The 23,284-nt window shown below is 38.5% G+C and overlaps 1 protein-coding gene across 1 annotated transcript in view; it reads left to right on the top strand.

Annotated features, from left to right (window-relative positions):
- LOC100551662 (cyclin-dependent kinase-like 3) overlaps positions 1-22,449 on the top strand; it is a 75,802-nt gene extending 53,353 nt beyond the window's left edge. The window contains exons 14-19 of the mRNA XM_062969373.1: positions 17,458-17,667; positions 18,852-19,025; positions 19,199-19,288; positions 20,048-20,209; positions 20,852-20,970; positions 21,708-22,449. Coding sequence (XP_062825443.1) covers positions 17,458-17,667; positions 18,852-19,025; positions 19,199-19,288; positions 20,048-20,209; positions 20,852-20,970; positions 21,708-21,780 — 828 coding nt within the window. The 3' untranslated portion in view covers positions 21,781-22,449. The remainder of the gene's footprint in view (positions 1-17,457; positions 17,668-18,851; positions 19,026-19,198; positions 19,289-20,047; positions 20,210-20,851; positions 20,971-21,707) is intronic.
- Positions 22,450-23,284: the final 835 nt, after the last annotated feature.

Below are 23,284 nucleotides of genomic sequence, written 5' to 3' on the forward strand. Positions count from 1 at the left end.
AGACAAATATCTTTGAATACGTATCGCTGAAGGCTGGTGGGATGAGTTTCACAACTGAAATGTAGCAATAGGAGGAGGTACGACTGCTTTCAAACAAAGCAAACAAGAAAGGATAAAAAGTAGCATTATATATCAAGGATGTGTATACATCGAGGAGATACATGACTTAAAAAATGGAAGGTAGCATTTGAGTTAAAAACTACAGAAGGGAGGGAAAGAAAATTAACATCACTGTTTGGACTTACCATAGATACCCAAGTCAAACTGAAAACTTATATGGTGCTTTTCTAGAATGGATGGCCCTCTGCACTTTACTTTGGACAACTAGCACAGTCTCTATGCAAGACCCAAATGCAGCACTACAAAGGACTTTATCAACAAGTTACAGAATCTTTCAACCTGCTTGCACATATAGTTTTAAGGTATTCAAAGTACTGTAGTCTTTGAATAAGAAGTAAAAATGAGAACATCAAAGGATGACTGGAAAGGGAATCAGCTGAACCAAGATATATTCACTAATTCCAAGCCATTACAGGAGGCATAGTGAGATAATGGCTTCTTGGCACACAATGCTATACAGGTCCTCCTTATGGCAGGTATAACAAAAGGAGTCTTCTCAGAGGAGGCCTCGATACCATGGAAACTGACTTTTGTGAACAGATTGCTGCTGTCAGACATGAAACCAACAGACTACTTGGGAGTGCCAGCATCAGCTACCAGAACAATACCTGTCATCTCATGCAACTCCTGGAAGATCTGTTGCCCGGGTCACAATTTGGACTCCCACAATGGTGCACCTATGTTTAAAAAACTGTGGCTCTAATATTACTGTATTAATAGTGCTTCTGAAGAAATGGGATTGATAACCCCAAAGCTCATGCTAAAATGAGTTGGGTCTCTTCTTCCACACTATACATTTATACACTTCAATACCACATTAACCAACAATACAAGGAGCAAGAGTTGCCAGATGTACAAGCTGGGTTTAGAAAAGGCAGAGAACGAGAGACCAAATTACCAATATCCGCTGGATAATGGAGGAAGCTACTCATTCAGTAAAACATCTATTTCTGCTTTACTGACTATTCTAAAGCTTTCAACTATGTGGATCATAATACATTTTGGCAAGTTCTTGGTCGTATGGGGATACCAAGTCACCTTGTCTGTCTCCTGAGAAATCTGTATAAAGACAGACCATGGAACAACAGACTGGTTCAAGATTGGGAAAGGAGTGCGGCAGGGCTGCATACTTTCACCCTTCCTATTCAACTTGTACGGAGAACAAATCATGTTTGTTCTGCAATCCAAGGCTGGAGTTAAAATTGCTGGAAGAAACATTCACAACCTTAGATATGCAGATGATACCACTCTGATGGATGAAAGTGAGGAGGAGCTGAAGAGCCTTATCACAAAGGTGAAAGAAGAAAGTGCAAAAGCTGGGTTGCAGTTAAACATCAAGAAAACCAAGATTATGGCAACCAGACTGATTGATAACTGGCAAATAGAGGGAGAAAACGTGGAGGCAGTGACAGACTTTATATTTCTAGGCGTGAAGATCACTGCAGATGCAGACTGCAGCCAGGAAATTAGAAGATGTTTACTTCTTGGGAGGAGAGCAATGGCCAACCTTAATAAAATAGTGAAGAGCAGAGACATCACACTGGCAACGAAGGTCCGCATAGTTAAAGCAATGGTATTCCCCATAGTAACCTATGGATGTGAGAGCTGGACCATAAGGAAGGCTGAGCGAAGGAAGATAGACACTTTTGAACTCTGGTGCTGGAGGAAAATCCTGAGAGTGCCCTGGACCGCAAGAAGATCCAATCAGTCCATCCTCCAGGAAATAATGCCCGGCTGCTCACTGGAGGGAAGGATATTGGAGGCAAAGATGAAGTATTTTGGCCACATCATGAGGAGACAGGAAAGCTTGGAAAAGATCATGATGCTGGGGAAAATGGAAGGAAAAAGGAAGAGATGCCAACCTAGCACAATATGGATGGATGGTATCCTTGAAGTGACTGGCTTGACCTTGAAGGAACTGGGGGGAGGCGACCGCCGACAGGGAACTCTGACGTGGACTGGTGCATGAGGTCACGAAGAGTCATAAACGACTGAATGAACAATAACAACCACATTAACTGCATCATATGGAATCATGGGATTTGAAGGTTTGTGAGGTACAAGTACAGCAGAGTCTCACTTATCCAACATAAACGGGCCGGCAGAACGTTGGACAAGCAAAAATGAGGGATAATAAGGAGGGATTAAGGAAAAGCCTATTAAATATCAAATTACATTATGATTTTACAAATTTAGCACCAAAACATCATGTTTTACAACAAGAAAAAGCAGTAATGTTATGTAGTAAGTACTGTATTTATGAATTTAGCACCAAAGCATCGCATTGTATTGAAAACAATGAATATAAAAACATTGGCTAGTAACAAATTGACTACAAATACATAGAATTGCATAAAATGAACTTGCAGTAACAACATTGTCAGAAGTTAAATCCGTAAAAAATTCAGTTCTTGCTGCCTGGAGAAACAGTTGTGGATCCAGGTAGGAGGCAGACTGTGTTGGATAATCCAGAATGCTGGATAAGCAAAGGTTGGATAAGAGAGACTCTACTATATTGAGGATTTCCTGTCAGGTGGCTTTGATGTTCGTAATTCTAAAAAGGTGATTTCTATGTGTAGAACTTTATTTTTTTCTGATACAGATTTTCCTTTCAACTAAACCTTTTTGGGAGGACCAACAAAGATGGTGCAGCGGTTTGACTAGGATTAAAATCTCCATATGGCTATAAGGACCCAATGGGACAAGTCACACACTCTCAGCCTCAAAGGAAGGGCATGAACAAACCCTTTCGAACAAATCTTGCCAAGAAGGAACCCATGATAGCCTTTGGATAGCCATCAGTCTGAAAGCACACAACAACAAACATTTTATTTATTTATTTACAGTATTTATATTCTGCCCTTCTCACCCCGAAGGGGACTCAGGGCGGATCACATTACACATATAAGGCAAACATTCAATGCCTTAACATAGAACAAAGACAGAAGACAAACGCAGGCTCCGAGCTGGCCTCGAACTCATGACCTCTTGGTCAGTGATTTGTTGCAGCTGGCTGCAGCTGGCTGCTCATCAGCCTGCGCCACAGCCCAGGCCAACCCCCTCCATTTCTCCCAAGGAACACATCACTGGGTTGTTGTGAGTTTTCCAGGCTGTATGGACATGTTCCAGAAGCATTATCTCCTGACAGAACAGCACTCTGAAAAGAGGGGAATTCCAGAAATGAAACAATCAAGGCCAGCTAACACCTCCCAACAAAGTATTCCCTCAAATAGAATTCAGCCAGACTTCGAAGCTGCAAGGCTTTCCAATGCTAAACAAGGTGATTAATTGCAACATTCACACTTGCCTCCAACAGACAAGAGTTCTTTCTCCCACCCTGGACCTTCCACAGATATAGAAATCCCACTTGCCTAGTTTCCAACAGATCTCACAACCTCTGAGGATGCCTGCCATAGATGTGGGCGAAACGTCAGGATAGAATGCTTCTGGAACATGAATACAGCTCGGAATACTCACAGCAACCCAGTGATCCCTCCCATGAAAGCCTTCGACAACACACAACCATGAAGTTGAAGACTAGGACGCGGAACAATGGCTTCAAACTACAGGAAAGGAGATTCCACCTGAACATCAGGAAGAACTTCCTCACTGTGAGGGCTGTTCAGCAGTGGAACTCTCTGCCCGGACTGTGGTGGCGGCTCCTTCTTTGGAGGCCTTTAAGCAGAGTCTGGATGGTCATCTGTCGGGGGTGCTTTGAATGCGATTTCCTGCTTCTTGGCAGGGGGTTGGACTGGATGGCCCATGAGGTCTCTTCCAACTCTACTTATTCTATGATTCTAAGTTGCACTCGAGGCTGGCGCGCATGCGCATAATGGAACGGACGCCGGCTTTCTCACCATGACGGTCGAGGGTGGGGCACCGCGCGCATGCGCAAATCCTTCCCCGGGAGGCGAGGCTGCGCAGGCGCGGGCCTTTGCTCGGCGGTGCCGAGGAGGTTGGAAAACTCAGCGGGTGACGTCAAGGCGCGGCAGCCATTACACGGAGCGAGGGGAGCGCGAGAGGACGGGGAGGCGCTGCCGTGGTGACGGGAAGACAGGCTTGCCTCTTCTTTCGCCTCGCTTTTGCCGGAGGAGGAGGCGGAGAGGGGGGGACGACACAGGGTTGGGCCTGGCCGGAGGGTGCCGGCGAGGAGGCGGACGGGAGGAAGGAGGAAAGAGGAAGAGAGGCGGCTGTGTGAGCGTCAAGAATGGAGGAGAAGGTCTTCACGAAGGAGCTGGACCAGTGGGTGGAGCAGCTGAACGAGTGCAAGCAGCTCTCCGAGGGGCAAGTGAAGAGCCTCTGTGAGAAGGTGAGCAGCAGGCCCTGGGCGGAGGGAGGGAGTGAGCGGAGCCTGGGGCCTCTCCCCACGGCCTCTCTTCAGGCTCCGGCTCCCGGCAGCAAAGCGCCCCCTGCCGCCCGGCTCACGTTCTTCAGCCCTCCTCTGCCTCCTAAAATGGCGCCTTTCCCTCAAAAGCCGCCTTGTCTTCGGCTCTGGGTGTGAGAGGAGGGTACCTTTGAGAGAGAGGCCGCTGGGACTCAGAAAGGGGCGCTGAGTTGCCCAAGGCTTGTATTGTTTGCCCCGAAGGAGGAGACGTACTCACTTGGATATATAGATATATAGTAGGCATAGGCGAGCTTGGGCCCTCCAGGTGTTTTGGATTTCAGCTCCCATCATTCCTGACAGCCTCAGGCCCTTTCCTTTTCCCCACAGCCGCTCGGGGGAAAAGGAAGGAGGCTGAGGCTGTCAGGAATGGTGGGAGCTGAAGTCAAAAACTGCTGGATGGCCCAGGTTTGCCCATGCCTGCTATATACCATCGCCGTGTTAGATATTAATGTGGAGAATATGGTGGCTTGACGCTGAGGCCGTGTTGTCTACTTGGAAGAATTCAAAATGGAAATAAGGATTCAGAAGGGCGAGGGAAATCATCACAACCTTTTTAGTATTCAGTATTTTTGTACAGTAGAGTCCCACTTATCCAAGCTAAACGGGCCAGCAGAAGCTTGGATAAGCGAATATCTTGGATAATAAGGAGGGATTAAGGAAAAGCCTATTAAACATCAAATTAGGTTATGATTTTACAAATTAAGCACCAAAACATCACGTTATACAACAAATTTGACAGAAAAAGTAGTTCAATGCGCAGTAATGTTATGTTGTAATAACTGTATTTACGAATTTAGCACCAAAATATCATGATATATTGAAAACATTGACTACAAAAATGGCTTGGATTATCCAGAAGCTTGGATAAGCGAGGCTTGGATAAGTGAGACTCTACTGTATTTGCATGTTTGACAAAGAATAGCTATATGCATGCACACGTTTATATATTCATAACCATGCTTTCTTTATTTATTTACTATATTTATATACTGCCCTTCTCAACCCTGAAGAAGACTCAAGGCAGCTTACACAGAGGCAACAATTCAGTGTGTGAAAAACAATGTACAGATAAAATAAACATTTAAAATATATTAAAACATTTAATAAGATTATAGTTGATATTAAAGACAACACGATCTGCAATCGTAATCCAGGCCATTCCAGTAGTCATTGCACGTAATTCCAAATCCATATATTGCACTATAGTTATTCTCTGATGGCCTGATCCCAGAGCCATGTTTCTGAAGGTCATGAGGGAGGGGGCTGATCTAATATCACTGGGGAGGGGGTTCCACAGCTGAGGGGGCCACCACTGAGAAGGCACTGTTTCTCATTCCTACCAGTTGTGCCTGCAAAGGAGGCGGGACGGAGAGCAGGGTCTCCCCAGATGATCTTAAATCTCCGAGATGGTTCATAGGGGGAAATATATTCATAAACATGTACGTTCTTGAATAATGCAGTAGTTGGGAATATGATGTCTTGAGCCTGAGGTAGTGTTGTCATGGTGGCTTGTGCCCTTAGTTTTCTGAATTTAAACGGCAAAAAAATGAAAATCATAGCAATAATAATAACCCCCTTTTTGGTACTAAAATTTCTATTTTTATACACACACACACACACACATATATTTAAAAGAAAGAACCTACAAAAAAGAAAAGCTACACATACATACTCTATGCTCTCAGTTAACCAGCATCCATGGAGATTGGTAGATAATAGAAAAATTTAGTTTCTGATTTCTTGAGAGTAAATAGGCCTAACTACTAATACTATACCCCATACTATATCATACTACAAACTCTGTATGAATAATGAAAACAAATTAAGACAAGTAAAGGCAAGCTTAATGTAACACAGTTTTAATGTTTTACTGCATTATAAATGTAAAGTATTCTTCAGTCTTTTGCGGGTTGCTTGAGTTCTTGATAATTGGGAGTCTATTATATATGCATAATACATTCTTGAACAATTTGCGCTAACATTTGTAGTGTTAGTTCCAATAATAATACTTAACCTCTTCGCAGAAGAACCAAAGTCGCTGGCCCTGTTCTGTTAAAGGGAAGGCAGGTTTGCACCGCATTTAGCAGTTACACATAATGGAGCACAAATTCACTGGAGGAGAGTGAAAGAATGACTGCTGAATTCTTTCTCCTCAGAAAGTAATGTATTAAAAGGGAGGAATAATTTCTGTGTTTTTTCATGAAATATTAACTTTGTTTCTTGGGGAAGGGGACTGACAACCTTTTCTTACAGCTAATATGCCAGATTTTAAGGAACTCTTTAGACATAAAATATTGAAGGTGACACTGTTTTATGTTTTTCAGGTAACATTATTAATTTCTGCACCTTTCTATAATCAGGCAAGCGTACTGTACATTTACATCAGAATTACCTTCTGCTTATATAGTCTTTAGCACAGTAGTGCAAGCTTTTAGCTTGATAGCAGGTATTTGATGACCATTTTTAGAGAAGGTATGGGAAGACTGTTACAAAGCTTAGGAAGTGTCTATAGACCTGTTCAGTTTTTTTTAAAATGCTGTGTTTGTAAAAGTTTGAAGAGATGGCTGACTAATTTGCACTGTTATTAGTATACAGTGTGGTTTTGGACATTAGTAATTAAGATTAGTATTTTGTTATTCTGTTATGTCTGCAGTGGTACCATAAGATGGGCCTGTCTAGGCTGTTAGACAAGTGTACAGTATTTTTGCATTATTCATACTATGAATTAAGATGGTACTCAAACTGTACAGGTTGGATGAAAGAGATTTATTTCCTATGATTTGGCATAATGGTAATGTCTGAGAGGAAAAATCTTATGTTACCAAGTTTGCTGCTTTAACTGACTGCATTTTGACTGATCTATTTTGTCCCTGCATTCTGTGCTGGTGTTTGCTCTATATGTTCTTTTTGTGCAGAGTATCCAGAGAGCCTTATGTCTATGTGGCTTATATACAAGGTTGTGAATTTAGTGAGACAGTTCTTAAATGGTAAATGTACATTAGTTAGTAACATCAAATTTACTGTTCTAAAATGGTACCGCAAGGGATTTAATCAGCAATACATTCATCACCAAGCTACTTGGACTGAGAGAAAATAAAATTTATTTGATTACTATTCCTGAACAAGAAAACTCCCAAATTTCTATGAAAGCAAATTTGCAACATATTAGTCATTTATTCTTGAAAGATTTATTTTGAAGGTGGAGTCAGAGTTAAAACATTCCTACTGATTCAGAGTCCATCAAAGTTGTTTTTTACTCCAGTGCCCTGCTTATATGTGTGTATTTTGGAATGTGAATTTGTAGTTCATAATTCTATCATGAGGGAGCTTTTTTTATTAAAAAGTTGGCTGTTAAGATGGCAGTGATAACTTTTACCTTTGCATTCCTAGAGTATTTAAATTGGGTCTGGCACAAAAATATGTGCCAAAACAAGAGTGAGAAGTCAATAAAATTTAATGTGTGACCTAAACCTATTCCCAAGTGGTGTGGCAACTCATACTGTGGACTATATGGTTTTAATTGGTTAATTGTGCATTCCTTTGCTTCATTAACAACCTTTCCTGGTGCTGAGAATTGTATGAGGTGTGTCGGTAATGAGGAAGGTGTTTGACTTAGACAACAATGAATAATTTATGTTCTAAATATAAAAGAATTGGTATATGTTCTAGTGTTGTAAATAAGATTTCTGCTAAATGACTTCATTGGAAGAAATGGCTTGACAATACATCTAGCTTTTGACCACCCTTGATATTTGGGATGATTTTTAATATTTAAGTGAAGGAAAATAGGTTAGTGATTTTTAAAACATATTAAAATAGAATTTTACCATCATAGTGAAGAATCATGGAATCATAAGAGTTGGAAAATATCACAAGCGCCATCCAGTCTAACCCCCTTCCACATGGAATACACAAAGCACTTGGAACAGATGGCTACCCAGCTTCTTTTTAAAAATCTTATGAGAAGGAGACTCTACCACATGCTGAAACAGAATATTCCAATGTTGAATAGCTCTTACCATCAGGAAGTTTAGGTGGAACCTATATTCCTGCAGTGTGAATCCATTGCTCTATGTCATAGTCTCTGGAGCAGCAGAAAGCAAGCTTGTTCTATCTTCAATAAGATATCTGTTGAAATGTTTAAACAAGGCTATCATGTCACTTTCTGTCTCTTCTCCACGCTAAACATATCCAACTATCTTAAGCTGCTGCTCATAGGGCATGGTTTCCAGATTTTTAAATATTTTGGTTGCCTTCCTCTGGGCATGTTCCAGCTTGTATTTATTGAATTTCTGCATTCAAAACTTCAGACATGGAGCATTCCCAGTTTATTTCAAATGTATCATAAATATAAAAAATAAGCTATTTATCTTATTTTCAAAATCAAATAGGAATGCTAACAAAATGTTACCATATATTTCCACTTCCTCATCAGAGTGCTTGTGATCAGATCCAGCCAGTATTCCAGTTTGTTCTTTTTCTCACTCCACTCCCAATAATTTCATCCCGCTAATAATACTTCATGGTCACTGACCATGCTTAGGCCTTACTATGGTAGGCTGATTGTTTTTCCTGCACAGAGTGGAGAATGGACTGTTTTCTGGGTATACTTTCCTGTACTTCTGCAAATCATGTTTCCATAGGTATCCTGGCATCTCCCTCTTGTTTCATAGTAACTCTTACTTTAATTCCAGTCCTGCCAATGCTTACCACCTGACCCTGTATTAGAAGAGATGATCAACATAAAATGTGCATTGCCACAACTCTTAGGAAATGTGATTTCATTTTGACAAATTGTAGAAAGATGAAGTCATGCCATTAGGAAGAGCATCTGCTCAAAAAAAAACAAGTTGGTTGGGAGGAGAGTAAGAGGAAAAGCAATATGTAAAAATAATGGTTAACACGTTATTTTTATGGTGATAGATACTATAGAAATATTTTTCCTAGTATCAATAGATAAGAGTGTGCTTGAACATTTTTTATTCCTCAGAAAGAAGATAAAGGATCGTTTTCAATAAAAGCAGCATATATTGATCAGTCAAAGCAACAAATAACAGATGGGTGTAGGAGGAGTCACCCTTAGTGTAAAGAAAAGTTAGACATCTAAGGCAAAGTACTTAAGAGGTGAGTCTAGATAAGTAATAGGAGTGATTTGAGGTAAAGAGATTAACCTTTGAATCTGGTTTTCCTGTTGGACCTTTATGGAAGTGATATCATGTATTGAAACAAATAATGTGGGTAAGGGACATTATATATAATCTATAGATGATCCCTACTACTTGCTGAATTGCTAGTAGATGAAATGGTGTTTTCTCACTAGCCATTTTTTAAAATTATAATTTCCCGGTCAGCACTCTTCAAATTTGCCTGGAGTACAGATTATTGCTTTTCTAATAGTGTGTTTTTATTTAAATATACAGATAACAAATATCTGAGGTTATCTAGCAAAAAGTTTGGTTAGCACTATATTAATCTATAATTGACCTGTTTTTGTCTGTGGTATGTTTGCTGACATTGTTTTACATTATTTATTTATAATAATTGTTTCACATTAATGAACTGGTATATTTATGCTCAGCTATTGATAGTTAGTATATGCCATTATGATTTTGTACAGGAATGCAGGGTTTTATCTTTTACTCAGTTTTTTTAAGATGCATTATCTTAAATTATTATGTATTGTATATTGGAGCTGTGTAGAAGGCTGACTGTACAAACAAAAAATCTCAGCCTCAGTATTTGAATGTGATTGAGGATGATAGGTGATATATAAAACTGAGTTATAACGTATAATTGTCTCCGTCTTGAGACTGCAGTGAGTTTTAAACAATACTTTTAACCATTCTACAGTCAACCCTCCGCATTGGCAGATCTGATTAAAATGTTATCTCTAGGAATCTCTAGGTTCTCTAGAGCGACTCCATGGTCAGATTCTGCTGGAAGATACTTCAGTGTGACTCTCCATTGGAAGTTGACCAGTCCTGTTGGAGAAACTAGACATTCCTAGAAAAGTGTTCTCTCATCTTTTAAAAAATTGCAATTTTATTATTTGCAGTTTTTCACTTTTCCAAGAATACTTTTGATAGGGAAACTCCTGTGTAGTGTTGATTTATTTATAGTGCCTATAGTCTTCTATTAGTGTTGAAATTAATTCCAAGCTGACCTTTAGTTATACAGAATTGTATGGCTCTTCTGTCAAATATATGTGTATTCATAACAAATTGTGGATTATTTGGCTGTTTATTTTGTTTTATGATGGTTTTTATGTTATGTTGGTTGCTAGTTTTGAGTTTGGCCTAGCTTTCTGTGCATGTTTGCCTCCATGCAAACAAGAGATCCTCAACAGATCAAAATTTCACAAGATGCTAATGGAGGTCTGCTTGGAAATTGAATTATACCATTCCAGGCTTCACATAAGATTTAAATAAATTATTTAGATGCTATTATGAGCATTTGAAGTAAACAGTAAAAGCCTTTCCTTGTGACTTCATTTCGATACTTCAGTTGTAGCAAATTATTTTGGTTCTGACGTTCTGTACATAAAGCCAGTTGATCCAAGATCTGTGTAATGTTATAAATTTGTACACTTTGTTTTAACAAAATGCATTTTGTGGTTGAAACTTTGGTAAAAATACTGCGTCATGGAGTTCAAAATTAAAATCCAAGTCAGTGAATTAAGATGTAATCATTTGAATTTACTTTAGGTCTTTACATAGTAGTTTTTAACTGAATAGATGATTGCTCTTATTTAAGATCATTTGATGTTTCCTAACCCCACTGTCAACGAGCATACTATGCTTAAAATAGTGATGCATAACTAAGTACTGTATGTGATAAGATTGTTTCACAACTACCAATTCAAATATAGCCAAGTCTGCCTCCAAGACACAGAATGAGTAGCCTTGTGGTAGACCTTCTATGTCCCCAAGCAACAGCAACAACAATGGAAAGACTTGATAGCTTTTTGGGCACATATATTAATTACATCCATGGTAGAACTAATAACTTTCAAGTTTAGATACTTAACACTTTACAAAGAAATCATAGCATACATTTTATAGCATTGCCACTTGCCACATCACTTGTAGACTTAGTAGAAGCCACATGGAGAAACATCCTTGGAGAGTTAAAATGCAGTGAAGGCCTTGTTGCCCTCACAACAGTTTGTGAGTATTCATCTCCTACTTTACGTTGGTCCAGCTCAAATCTCCATAGCTGACAGGTTTGCAGTCAGCAGACTGGGTTAAAATGATCCATAAGTCATTCATTAGTAGTTAGCTACTGAGCTCGCACTTCAAGCCTGACTTGATATTTAAAATATAGTTGATATCTTTGTCTAGCCTAACCCTTCCAAGACACAAGTGTGTGCTTTCCACCTACGTAACCGTGAAGCCAACAGGAAACTGAAAGTTACTTGGGAAGGCCAAGAGCTCGAACACTGTTTCCATCCTAAATACCTTGGTGTCACCTTAGATCGAACACTAACATATAGGAAACACTGCATGAACACCAAGCACAAAGTAGCTGCATACAACAACATCCTGTGGAAACTTATTGGCAGTGCATGGGGTGCAGACCCACAATTAATAAGAACATCAGCCCAGGCCTTGTCTTACTCAACTGCTGAGTACGCCTGTCATGTCTGGCACAAGTCTGCCCATGAGAAGCAGGTGGACATAGCACTGAACGAAACATGCAGAATAATCACAGGATGCCTTAAACCTACACCTGTTGATAAACTGTACAAGTTAGCTGGCATTGCCCCTCCTGACGGAAAGTTGCTGCTAACTGTGAGAGAAATAAGGTCGAACATTGTGAAAGTCACCCACTGCATGACTCAACCTCCTCCCAGTAGACTCAAATCAAGGAAGGGCTTCATGAGAACCACCACTCTTCTTGTTGTTCCTCCAGCAACAGCAAGAGTGTCCCTCTGGGCAGCTAAACCAGGCAATTCTAACTGGATGGCCTCCCATGAGGGTCTTCCTCCAGGGGCAAACCAAGAATGGGAAACTTGGAATTCCATGAACAGACTCAGAAGTGGAGTGGGCAGATCTAAAGACAACTTGGCAAGGTGGCACTACCTGGAGGAATCCTCCACCTTGTGTGACTGTGGAGCAGAACAAACAACTCCGCATATGTATGCTTGCCCACGATGTCCTGCCTCACGTTTGGAGGAGTTGTTTAAAGCTAAGGACAATGTGGTCGCTGTTGCCCACTTCTGGTCTAAAACTATTTAGTTTCTTGTGATTTCCTTTATTTCATCATTTTTAAATGTATTATGCAATGCTTTTGACATGAAATAAATAAATTCTCTGTAGTCAGTAAATGTGCCCTGGCTCAGAATTATGTAAATGAAATAGCAGTATTTACCTGTATGATCTCTGCCAGATTTTTTGTTTTATAAATTCTTTGTTTTTGGGAAAAGGTGGAGGTTTGAAAAAAACCCTATGTAGTAAAATTGATAATATTTAATACAAATTTGAGTTATAGTATGCAGTTGCTTGGCAGTGGTAAAACCTGTACTTGTAGAAAATATTTTTGTGTCATAGGAAATATATATTTGGTAGTGCTGGTTTAAAGCATAGCTGCAAATTTTTAATAGAATGTATTCAAGCTGGGGATTTATCTTTGCATCAACTTGCAATTATCTAGATGTTGGATTTCAACTATCAGCTGTAGCTTGTCTGGTCAGTTCTAAGGCATGCAAATTACTGCTGTGGTTTCCATTCAGACATTGCCAGGTTTTGACATACTGTACAGGTATTATTTTCAACATACACACATTCTAAATCATATTGTAGATAATTGTAAGTTTTAATCTCATACCTTGTGAGGTAGGACAGGCTGTGTTATGTCCTTGTCTACATTTTCAGAGGAAGAGCAAGCACAAGGGAATCCAAGCTTATGGCTTTTGCATGTGGAAAAAGATAAGCCCCTTTTTAGAGCTTTCTTTAACTCTTCAGAATATAGGTCACTGTGCTTACTAAGCAGTCCAGTCAGTGCATGAATGAGGTTAAGTTTTACACTAGGCATTAGACCTAAATTGATTATAGTTTCCATTGCAGTGTATTTATTAAATAAGTAAAGACAGAGAAGAAATAGTTCCATTTATAATAAAATTAACATAACATAGTACTTGTGGACTATATCTCACGTAACTCATTAAAGCAAGGTGTAAATGGCTGAAAAGATGAGTCCTCTGGGCATTGCAGCCTGCTCGTGTCTTGTCTCTTGGTCAGCACCACAGAGAAGAAGGATGCTCTCAGTTTCAATCATTGCTTATATGTAAAGTAAGAAACTCACCAAAATAAAATCTATTTGGACATAGAAATCTGCATTATATTGGCAGATTCACGAAGCTTACTGTTGTCAGATCTGACTGGAAGCAGCCCTCTAGTTTTGTAGGCAGGATTGTTTTCTAAGCTTACTTGGAGATTTCTGGTCTCCTATCCAGATGCTAAGTAGGCTCATTGCTGCTTGGCTTTCAAAATCAGGTGAGTGTTCAGTGAACAATAACATCCCTGGGCACATCCTATCACTACTCTGAGAAGAGTTGATCTCTTCTCTGGCAGGTTTCTGCAGGTGCCCCAGTTAACATAAGACTGAATCAGGTGAGAAGATGAAAGAAGTGTGAGAAGGGCAGAGATGCAAATTTTGGTGTAGTCTCCTTTGCCTTTCTATGAGTATATTGCGTAAAAAGTACATTTGAGTAATGAGGCTAGGGTGGAGTTGGCTTCATTGCAATCTATTTCATTTGAAAAATGTATGTAAAATCATTATTCTATAACTGAAACAAGTTGATTCAGTGCCCCAGATAATTTTCTGAAAAGCTATGAATTGGAGTTCAGTACTTACTGTTGGATTTATATGATTAGTTAAGTTTGTCACTTTGTGTAGTTTGGAACTTAACTCATTGAAAGAACCCCAAGTACTAGTTCATTGTGGCAATTCTATATCTGTTACTTGCGCTTGAGAATATGCCTTTTGTTTTTGTATTTGTTTGTTTCAGTTTCGCTTTTTCGGTTCTGTCTTCAGAATTGTACTAATTACTGCATTTTCTTCCTTTCATTGTTTTGTCATTTGTAATGGCAGAGAAATTGACTTATCTCCTCTAAAGCTGATTAAGATTTCTGTCCCTGGTAGAATACAACGCTGAATAACTTTTTGGTGGGTGAGTTAACTATGCTGTAAAAGTAGTGGTCCATCCAAAACCTTACGAAGTTATTGAAATCAATGTTGTATCACTGTATAAGAAATTACAAGTGTGGAAAGTTGGCATTTATGCTAATTGCATAATGATAGAGAATGTTCTCATTCGGCTGCAACAACAAACCATAAGTCCAGGCTCTGTGTATTCTGTGGGCAATGACTTGTGTGTGGATTGTGACAACATTGCAGTTGTGTTTCATTTGAAGACAGGAAATTGGTTTTATAAACCATAGTTTGCCAATGTGAAACCAGGTTTTGATACTCTAATGGCTTGTGAAAACAGATGTTCTTTGTATTAGGATAAAAATGGGAATGGCAGCTTGTTGCAAACCCTGAACTTTCCTTCTGTGCGAATGTAGAAGGAATGCAGAAGCCTAAGAGTTGCTATAATATGTTGTCATAATACTGTAGTGGACAGAGAAATTACTTGTACTGTGGTGCAGCATGAATTTTAAAAGTTAGCTTTGGCTGGCAGAATGCCAAAGCTAACTATTTTTCAAAACCATATCTGGACTGCTGGCTATTTTTTCATGGTTTAGCTTTTGAGGAGTTCATATGACTTGCAAATGTTTCTGGTCAGACAATTAGCCCTTACACAATTCACAATTGCCTAATGCTGTTGCAGTGGCAAATCATTGCTTCTGAATGCAGTTAATAGGTCTGAGCAGGTGTAATTAGCATAATTAACACCTTGTTTGTTTTCTGCAATCCATTTCTAGTACCCCATACAATTCAATTCCTGTTGCTTTTGTACTTCGTTGAAGCCTTGTGCATTTGCCTTCACCCACATTATGTGTAGAAGATGATCTGTATTGGGGGAGGAGAACCAAGAGCCATGTCCGTTCTCATTTATATTGATTACTGCTCCCATCTTCATGACTGATTTTGCATCATGAGATACTAATGTCTTAGATAGAACTGGTTTAGCTCCCAGCAAATTGCCTCCCAAGCTTAGAAAGATGTCTTTAGTCTGACATATTTGCTATTCTATAGAGAGGCGTGGATTTCTGATTTATTTGATTATTCTTTCAATTAGCGAAGTTGTCACTTGTGTTAAACACTTACTAAAAATAAGAGAAAATGAGCTCGATTAGAGCCATGAAAAAGCAGCACTGATGTACTCTTTGGATCCAACCAATTGTAATTATTAGTCTTCCTTGATATTTCTCTTTCAACCCTTTATGCATTTTAGCTATTGCATTACTTTTTTTAAGGTACTAGAAGGCAGATACGTGTTTCTTAGCCTAAACAGAATGCAGAAATTTTGTGTTGGGACCATTCATAATAGCGTTGGGATTATCTTCTGGCATGGTTACCAGTGCCAATGGGTAGTTGAATATTTCAGTATTCTGTCCTAACATCTTTGGATGTGAGAAATGATATAATAAGTACAGTAGAGTCTCACTTATCCAACATAAACGGGCTGGCAGAACGTTGGATAAGCGAATATGTTGGATAATAAGGAGAGATTAAGAAAAAGCCTATTAAACATCAAAATAGGTTATGATTTTACAAATTAAGCACAAAACATGTTATACAATAAATTTGACAGAAAAAGTAGTTCATTACACATTAATGCTATCTAGTAATTACTGTATTTACGAATTTAGCGCCAAAATATCACAATGCATTGAAAACATTGACTACAAAAATGCGTTGGATAATCCAGAATGCTGGATAAGTGAGTGTTGGATAAGTGAAACTCTACCTGTATTTTAAAACATTTTAAAATCAGTATATATTCTCTTTTCCCTTGAACAGAGTTTAGTTGGACATTTAAAAAAAAAAATGTTATAGTTGTGGGTGGATGACTCCATGGATATGGAGGACTGTATATGAAGCAAACATTAATTTGTAAAGTTGTTCATGTGATACTTTTGTGTCTAATCTTACAAGTGCAGATGCAACTTTCTAAAGCAGTGGTGGTCTTGCCTCATGAGGCCCTCTGGATTTTGTTCAACTGAACATTCAAGGGGCCGTAACTAGCCTAATCAATGATGTTGTAGTGTGACAAATCTGGAATGTCATATGATTTCTGCACCTGATCTAGATAGTTTTTTCATCTCCAACAGATGCTCAGTATAGGACATTGGGCATATAACTTAATTAAATTGTATTCAAGATTATATAAATTAGCTAATTAGTGGCTGCATGACAAATTATCTTGTCAAAATGATGGTTTGCTAAAGTTATGGCTAAAATAGCCAGCGTAGCTATAGTTGCATGTCATTCTCTTCCCTCAAGGAACCTTGTATAGTGTACATGAGTCAGCCTTCTCTCCTGACACACTGACTGTTAAATAGCTTAGGCTGAGTGATAGTGACTAATTCATTGTCACTCAGTATGGTTCTGTTTCTCAGGTTTAGAACTTTTTTTTTTTTGGAATTTCTCCCTTCCTCAGGATTTTTTCCCCTCCAGGAGAATCTCTCCTGGATGAGAGATTCTCACTTGAATTCATTTTATGACATTGTTGAAAGTTTAAGCATTCATAGCTGATGGTATTCACTAGAATTGAGTTCAGGTTACATCTAAATATTTACAGTGTGGAGATAGAGTTTGAACTGGAAAATGTTATTGTTAGGGTTCAAAAGTTTTCTTGCCACTGTATGTTTGGTATTTCAAATGTATTTTGTAAAAACTGAAGAGGGAAAGATGCACAAGTAGACTGTTTTGAAAGAATGGGTGATAATGCTAGGGAAACAGAGTTGTTTAATCTAAAGCCAAGTTTTTCTTTTCTTTTGCAGGCTAAAGAAATCTTAACAAAAGAATCCAATGTACAAGAAGTACGATGTCCAGTAACAGTTTGTGGAGATGTCCATGGACAATTTCATGATCTCATGGAACTTTTCAGAATTGGGGGCAAATCACCAGATACAAATTACTTATTTATGGGGGACTATGTTGACAGGGGATATTACTCTGTGGAAACCGTAACACTTCTGGTAGCTCTCAAGGTAATAATAAAACCTTTCAGGGTATTGCATGCATTCTGGTGTTTGTATATCTGAATTACTGCAAAATATGATCGTAATGAACATAATAATAGTTTGGTGTCCTGTCCTCTATAATTCAATGCAATTGGAGTTTTTAGCCTAGATTTTAAATTTTGTCAATGATTCAATTTTATAAGGGTTTTTATTAATATTGAAGTTTTTAGCCTAGATTTTAAATTTTGTCAATGATTCAATTTTATAAGGGTTTTTATTAATATTGAAGTTTTTAGCCTAGACTTTAAATTTTGTCAATGATTTAGTTTTATAGGAGTTTTATTAATTGTGAAGTATATAACCTCTCGGATTTCATATGGATGTACGGGACTGGGTGCCCTTGATATGAGCTGGTCATTGACCGTAATAAAAGTTTACAAATGCAATTGGAGGATCTACACTAATACAGAAACCACAAAATGTACAATCTAACTGTATAATCCAAAAAGACATCAGGATAGTAAAGTAGGAAAGTTAATATCCTTAGATCCTAAACATCTGCCAATGTTTAACTCTGGGATTTAATTTTTTTAATAAATGTATCATTGAATTAATTAAACATGTCTATGAGGTTCTGAAATGGACTAATTCTTAGTTAATCTCTTCATAGCCATAACCCCCACAAAATGTTTGTATATGTACCGTGTTTCCCCGAAAATAAGACAGTGTCTTATATTAATTTTTGCTCCCAAAGATGCGCTAGGTCTTATTTTCAGGGGATGTCTTATTTTTCCATGAAGAAGATTTCACATTTATTGTTGAACACAAAATAAACATTTATTATATACTGTACAGTAGTTGTCATCACAAACCAACATAACCAGACAAACTCTGAATCCTATCAAGAATTTCATGTACAGATGGTATGTACATTTACCAACCCTGCATGCTCTGGTGTTCTGTTTGGCGGGCATGCTTCCAAACAAAAACTTTGCTAGGTCTTACTTTCAGGGGAGGCCTTATATTTAGCAATTGACCAAAACTTCTACTAGGTCTTATTTTTCGGGGATGTCTTATTTTCAGGGAAACAGGGTATTATTATGCAGAAGAAAGGCTGTGATATGTTAATGGAAGGGATAATAAGTGTCAGTGAACATTATTGTTATATAGTACATACTTGGTTAAGTTATACCGGGTATCTTATTTTGCAGGTCCGTTATCGTGAACGCATCACTATCCTTCGAGGGAACCATGAAAGCAGGCAAATCACACAAGTTTATGGCTTCTATGATGAGTGCTTAAGGAAATATGGAAACGCTAACGTATGGAAATATTTCACAGACCTTTTTGACTATCTTCCTCTAACTGCCTTGGTGGATGGCCAGGTATGCTAAAAATAATGACTTCTCTGCCAGCAGTTGATGTTCTGATACTGTATTGACAATTCTTAAACCCACAAAAACTTACTGTGATTTTCAATAAAATGTATACAGCCAACTATAGTAGTATTTTAGGCTAATTTATAACATGCTGTTCTAAAAGTTGTACTGTCTTGCAGATTTTCTGTCTACACGGTGGCCTCTCTCCGTCTATAGATACACTGGATCATATCAGAGCACTTGATCGCCTACAAGAAGTTCCACATGAGGTAACATAACACGTTTGTGTTTACTTTTTGTGTTGGGTTTCTGTGTATTTATTTACTTCACTTTTATCCACCTTTCTTCCAAACATAGGGACCCAAGGCAGCTAAGACGAATGTTGCTTCTTTCTATTGATAATAACTTTAGAGAGAGAGGTTCAAGTTCCTGTCCACAGAGCAATAGCTCAAATTGATAACGTTTACCTAACTTTCAGTATACTCTGTACTTCTGACAAAGAGAAAGTACCAACCATTTCTCTTCACTCTCTACCTCACCCAGTCCTAGACAACTGATTACTTATGAAGAGGAAAAAAGAATATGTTAGTGTCTGACGAGTTGCACAGGAAAGTCTGTTCATTGCTGAATTAGGGTGTTGATTTGAAGAATGGATCTAGAATTTGGAAGAAAACAATGCCTGTAAGGCAGGGAGGCTGTGCTCTTAAGATGGTTGGGGGGAGGGGGGTATAACGCCCACCATCCCTGAGCATTTTTTGATGCTAACATACTAGCAAATGGGTTTCAGAAATATCCGAAGGGTTGTGGTTCCTGTACCCTAACATAAAGTGTATAGGAGTGCTGGGTTTCTAATTTATCAATAGTGTTGGACAGGAGTGTGCTCATTTTTTTCTGAGGCCAGTGTAAGTAGTGTGGGAAGGGGTGGTTAAGAAAAGAGTAAGATGAAAATCAGTCCAAATCCCATTTGGTATTTCATTTTGAAATTGGCTCTCCTCGGGGCTAAATAGTAATGCTGAATTTTTTTCTAGGGTCCAATGTGCGATTTGCTGTGGTCAGACCCTGATGATCGTGGTGGTTGGGGCATTTCACCTCGAGGAGCTGGTTACACTTTTGGGCAAGATATTTCAGAAACTTTCAACCATGCTAATGGCCTTACCTTGGTTTCAAGAGCTCATCAGCTGGTAATGGAGGTAGGTGTGTTATGGAGTTGCCTGAAGCTTGGTCTTTTTCTGGAGCAAAAATGTCTATGCACCCTTTAGTAAGCTTGAATGGCAAAAGTCCTCTTCAGATAATTGGTTCATTCAACTCTGATGCCGTGTCTACAATGTTGGAGTAGACAATTGCAGTGGGTAGGTTTTCCAAAAAGCCAACCCCAGAATTCTGGGATAGCTTCAAAATACAATTATTGGTTATGATTCTTAAAGACAATTTTGTATGGCCCATGGAAGGTACAGGTAGCCTATTTTGTATGGCCCATGGAAGGTACAGGTAGCCTATCAAACTCTTGATTTGAGTATTGAGTTTTATTCTTCCCTGGCCCATTATTTCAGTGTTACAACTTACATTGTCACAAGACAAAAGATCAGTTATGTTTTTGAGAAATCAGAAATGAGGTAACTAACTCAAGAGAAATATTCTCCCATTTCTAAATAAAACCTCATACAATTTTTTCTTGTTTTACTTTGCAGTAGTTTTATTGAGCAGTGCTTTTCCATTTCAGTCCCAGGAATATGGAGATGTGAAGGGCCACAAAAAGCTTTAGGGGCTATATTTTCCCCACTCTTGGTTATAGTAAGTAACCTTTTCTAATATGTTTGTGTTCTTTTTTCTAGGGATACAATTGGTGCCATGATCGGAATGTAGTAACAATTTTCAGTGCTCCAAATTACTGTTACCGTTGTGGTAACCAAGCTGCAATCATGGAACTGGATGATACTCTGAAATACTCATTGTAAGTGTTTTAAAGCTCAGATTAGAATATTTTTCACAAAAATAACTTTTGTGCCATTACCAAAGTTGTCCAACCTGTTCCTGTCAGATATTTCAAAAGGAGTTGCTTGCCTTTGAAATAAAAAGTATGCTTGGAGGGGGTTTTGTCACTTAAAAGATTAAGGCTGCAGTTCTGTGCAAAGAAATAAAGTGTAACCGTTCTCTCCATTGTTGGAGGTGGAGAAGGGCTGCCATTCCCATCACCACAGCCAGCATAGTCAACAGCAATTTTGGAAGTTGTAATATATCTAGATGTCCTAATGTTCTTTTGGCCAGTAGGATAGTCTTGCATGTCCATTACACTCAGAGGAGGCCCTTTTTTCCTAATGAAGTTCCAAATTTCACCACTTAATTACCTGTTGTTTTTAAAGTGCTAGGATGTATGTGGGAAAAATGTTCCCTGCATCCACTAGAGGGCACATCTGGGTACTTTGAGATAAAACATTTGACCCTTTTGGCCACAAAATGAGCCCAGGAGGCTGCACTTTGCACACCTCTATCTAAAAGCGAGAGCTTAGATAAACATAATACAAGTTAGCACTGATAGAAATGAATACACTCTGAAAATGTAATCTCTAGATCTAGAGTGGAAGAGTAAAGTGTATGAAATAGCCACTATTTCTGAGGGCATCAGGGCAGTGATAACAACATTGTTGCAGACTAGAGAAATCTTGATTAAACATGTACTGTGTCTTCCAGTTTGCAGTTTGATCCTGCGCCACGCAGAGGTGAACCACATGTCACTCGTCGCACTCCAGACTACTTCCTGTAATGAGATTTTACTCTTGTACAGTATTGCCATGAACCATAAGTTGACCTAAAGGATATGGGAAGAGCAACAGTAACTCCAAAATGTCAGAAAACATTTAACATTGAAACCTGTTTTCACATGGACCAAAAGATGTGCCATATTGAAATACAAAGCCTCTTGTCTTGTCAGCGACTGTGACCACTTTAGAATGAACCAGTTCATTGCATGCTGAAGCAACGTTGTTGGTCAATAAACCAGTTTCTGGCATAGCTCTACTTGTAGTTACTTTTGCTTTCTCTGAGAGATTGCAAACATTCAGATGTAGACATTGAACACCTCGTGAATACGATTAACTTTCCATTTAGCTGTAGCTTTCCAGCATGACTGTAGATAAGAATAGCTAACTATCATTGAAGCTTAAAGAACATTTTAAATAAGTACCAAGACCGACTTTTCTTATTTGTGTTCTGAAACTGTTTTTTTAAGGGAAAACTGTTTAATTTAATTGTACAATTGTTTTGTCTGAACTGTTCCACCTGCATTCTTCCTTCACACTTTCCCTCTACACAACGCCCCATGTATTTGTCCATCATAGTGAGTTATTTTGAAAAGAGCTGTTTTTTTCTGTAAGACGTTGCTGCAGAAGAGTGTTGCAGCATTTTTTCATAATAAACTTGTGAACTTAAAAGGGTTGAAGATTGTCTACTTTTACATGTATTTCATTCACATACCCTTTTCAATTAAAATTGCCTATTACGTCTCTTTCATTCTATAAAGAATCCAACTCGAGCCACATGACAGTATTTTAGGGGCTGTTTTGAAGCTGAGTCAGTCTTAAGTTTGTTGTCAACATAAGTGCATGTGAAGAATTCTGAGAAATAGTTTTAAGACCCCGTTTGATTAAAATATATCATCGATAACCATTTGCCTGTTAGTATTGTCCCACAAATTATATAAGTGGGATGGTAATTTTGAGAAAAGGGCAATCTTATATTTCATTGCTGTCACTTCAAATTTTTATACATAAATTATATTTCAGCCTTGTTTCAACAAGCTACTTTTAAAAAGGCTTTACTGTTCAGATTATTTGAAATGGCATTAAAGATCATAATTCAGTCTTAGTTATCACATTATTATAGCAACTCTTATTGTTTAATGGGAAAAGGCATTGGTCCCTAGTTGCCCACCATTTATCCATTGTTTTGTTTAAAGATTGGAGGTGAAGAGGAAGCAACGAAACAAGTATATAAGACCCCAAATACTGTGTTGCCAGTATATTAAACATTTGTGTAACTGTCCTAGTCACCAAACATGCTGTTTCACATAGTAAAAGTTCCATGCAGCACTAGTTTCTAAGGAAAAATGTCTCAGATAATAGAAATTTAATTCTGGCTCATATTTTTTAATTCTAGCTCATAGTTGCTAGTTAGTTACTGAGAAAAATTTGAAAGCATGAGGGGTTGTAGCAATCCCTATATTGCACTACCCTTTCCCCCAAATTAGGTTTTTCTGGTACTCTAATGAT

The sequence above is a fragment of the Anolis carolinensis genome, chromosome 2 (assembly GCF_035594765.1).
Source record: "Anolis carolinensis isolate JA03-04 chromosome 2, rAnoCar3.1.pri, whole genome shotgun sequence".
NCBI classification, from domain to species: domain Eukaryota; kingdom Metazoa; phylum Chordata; class Lepidosauria; order Squamata; family Dactyloidae; genus Anolis; species Anolis carolinensis.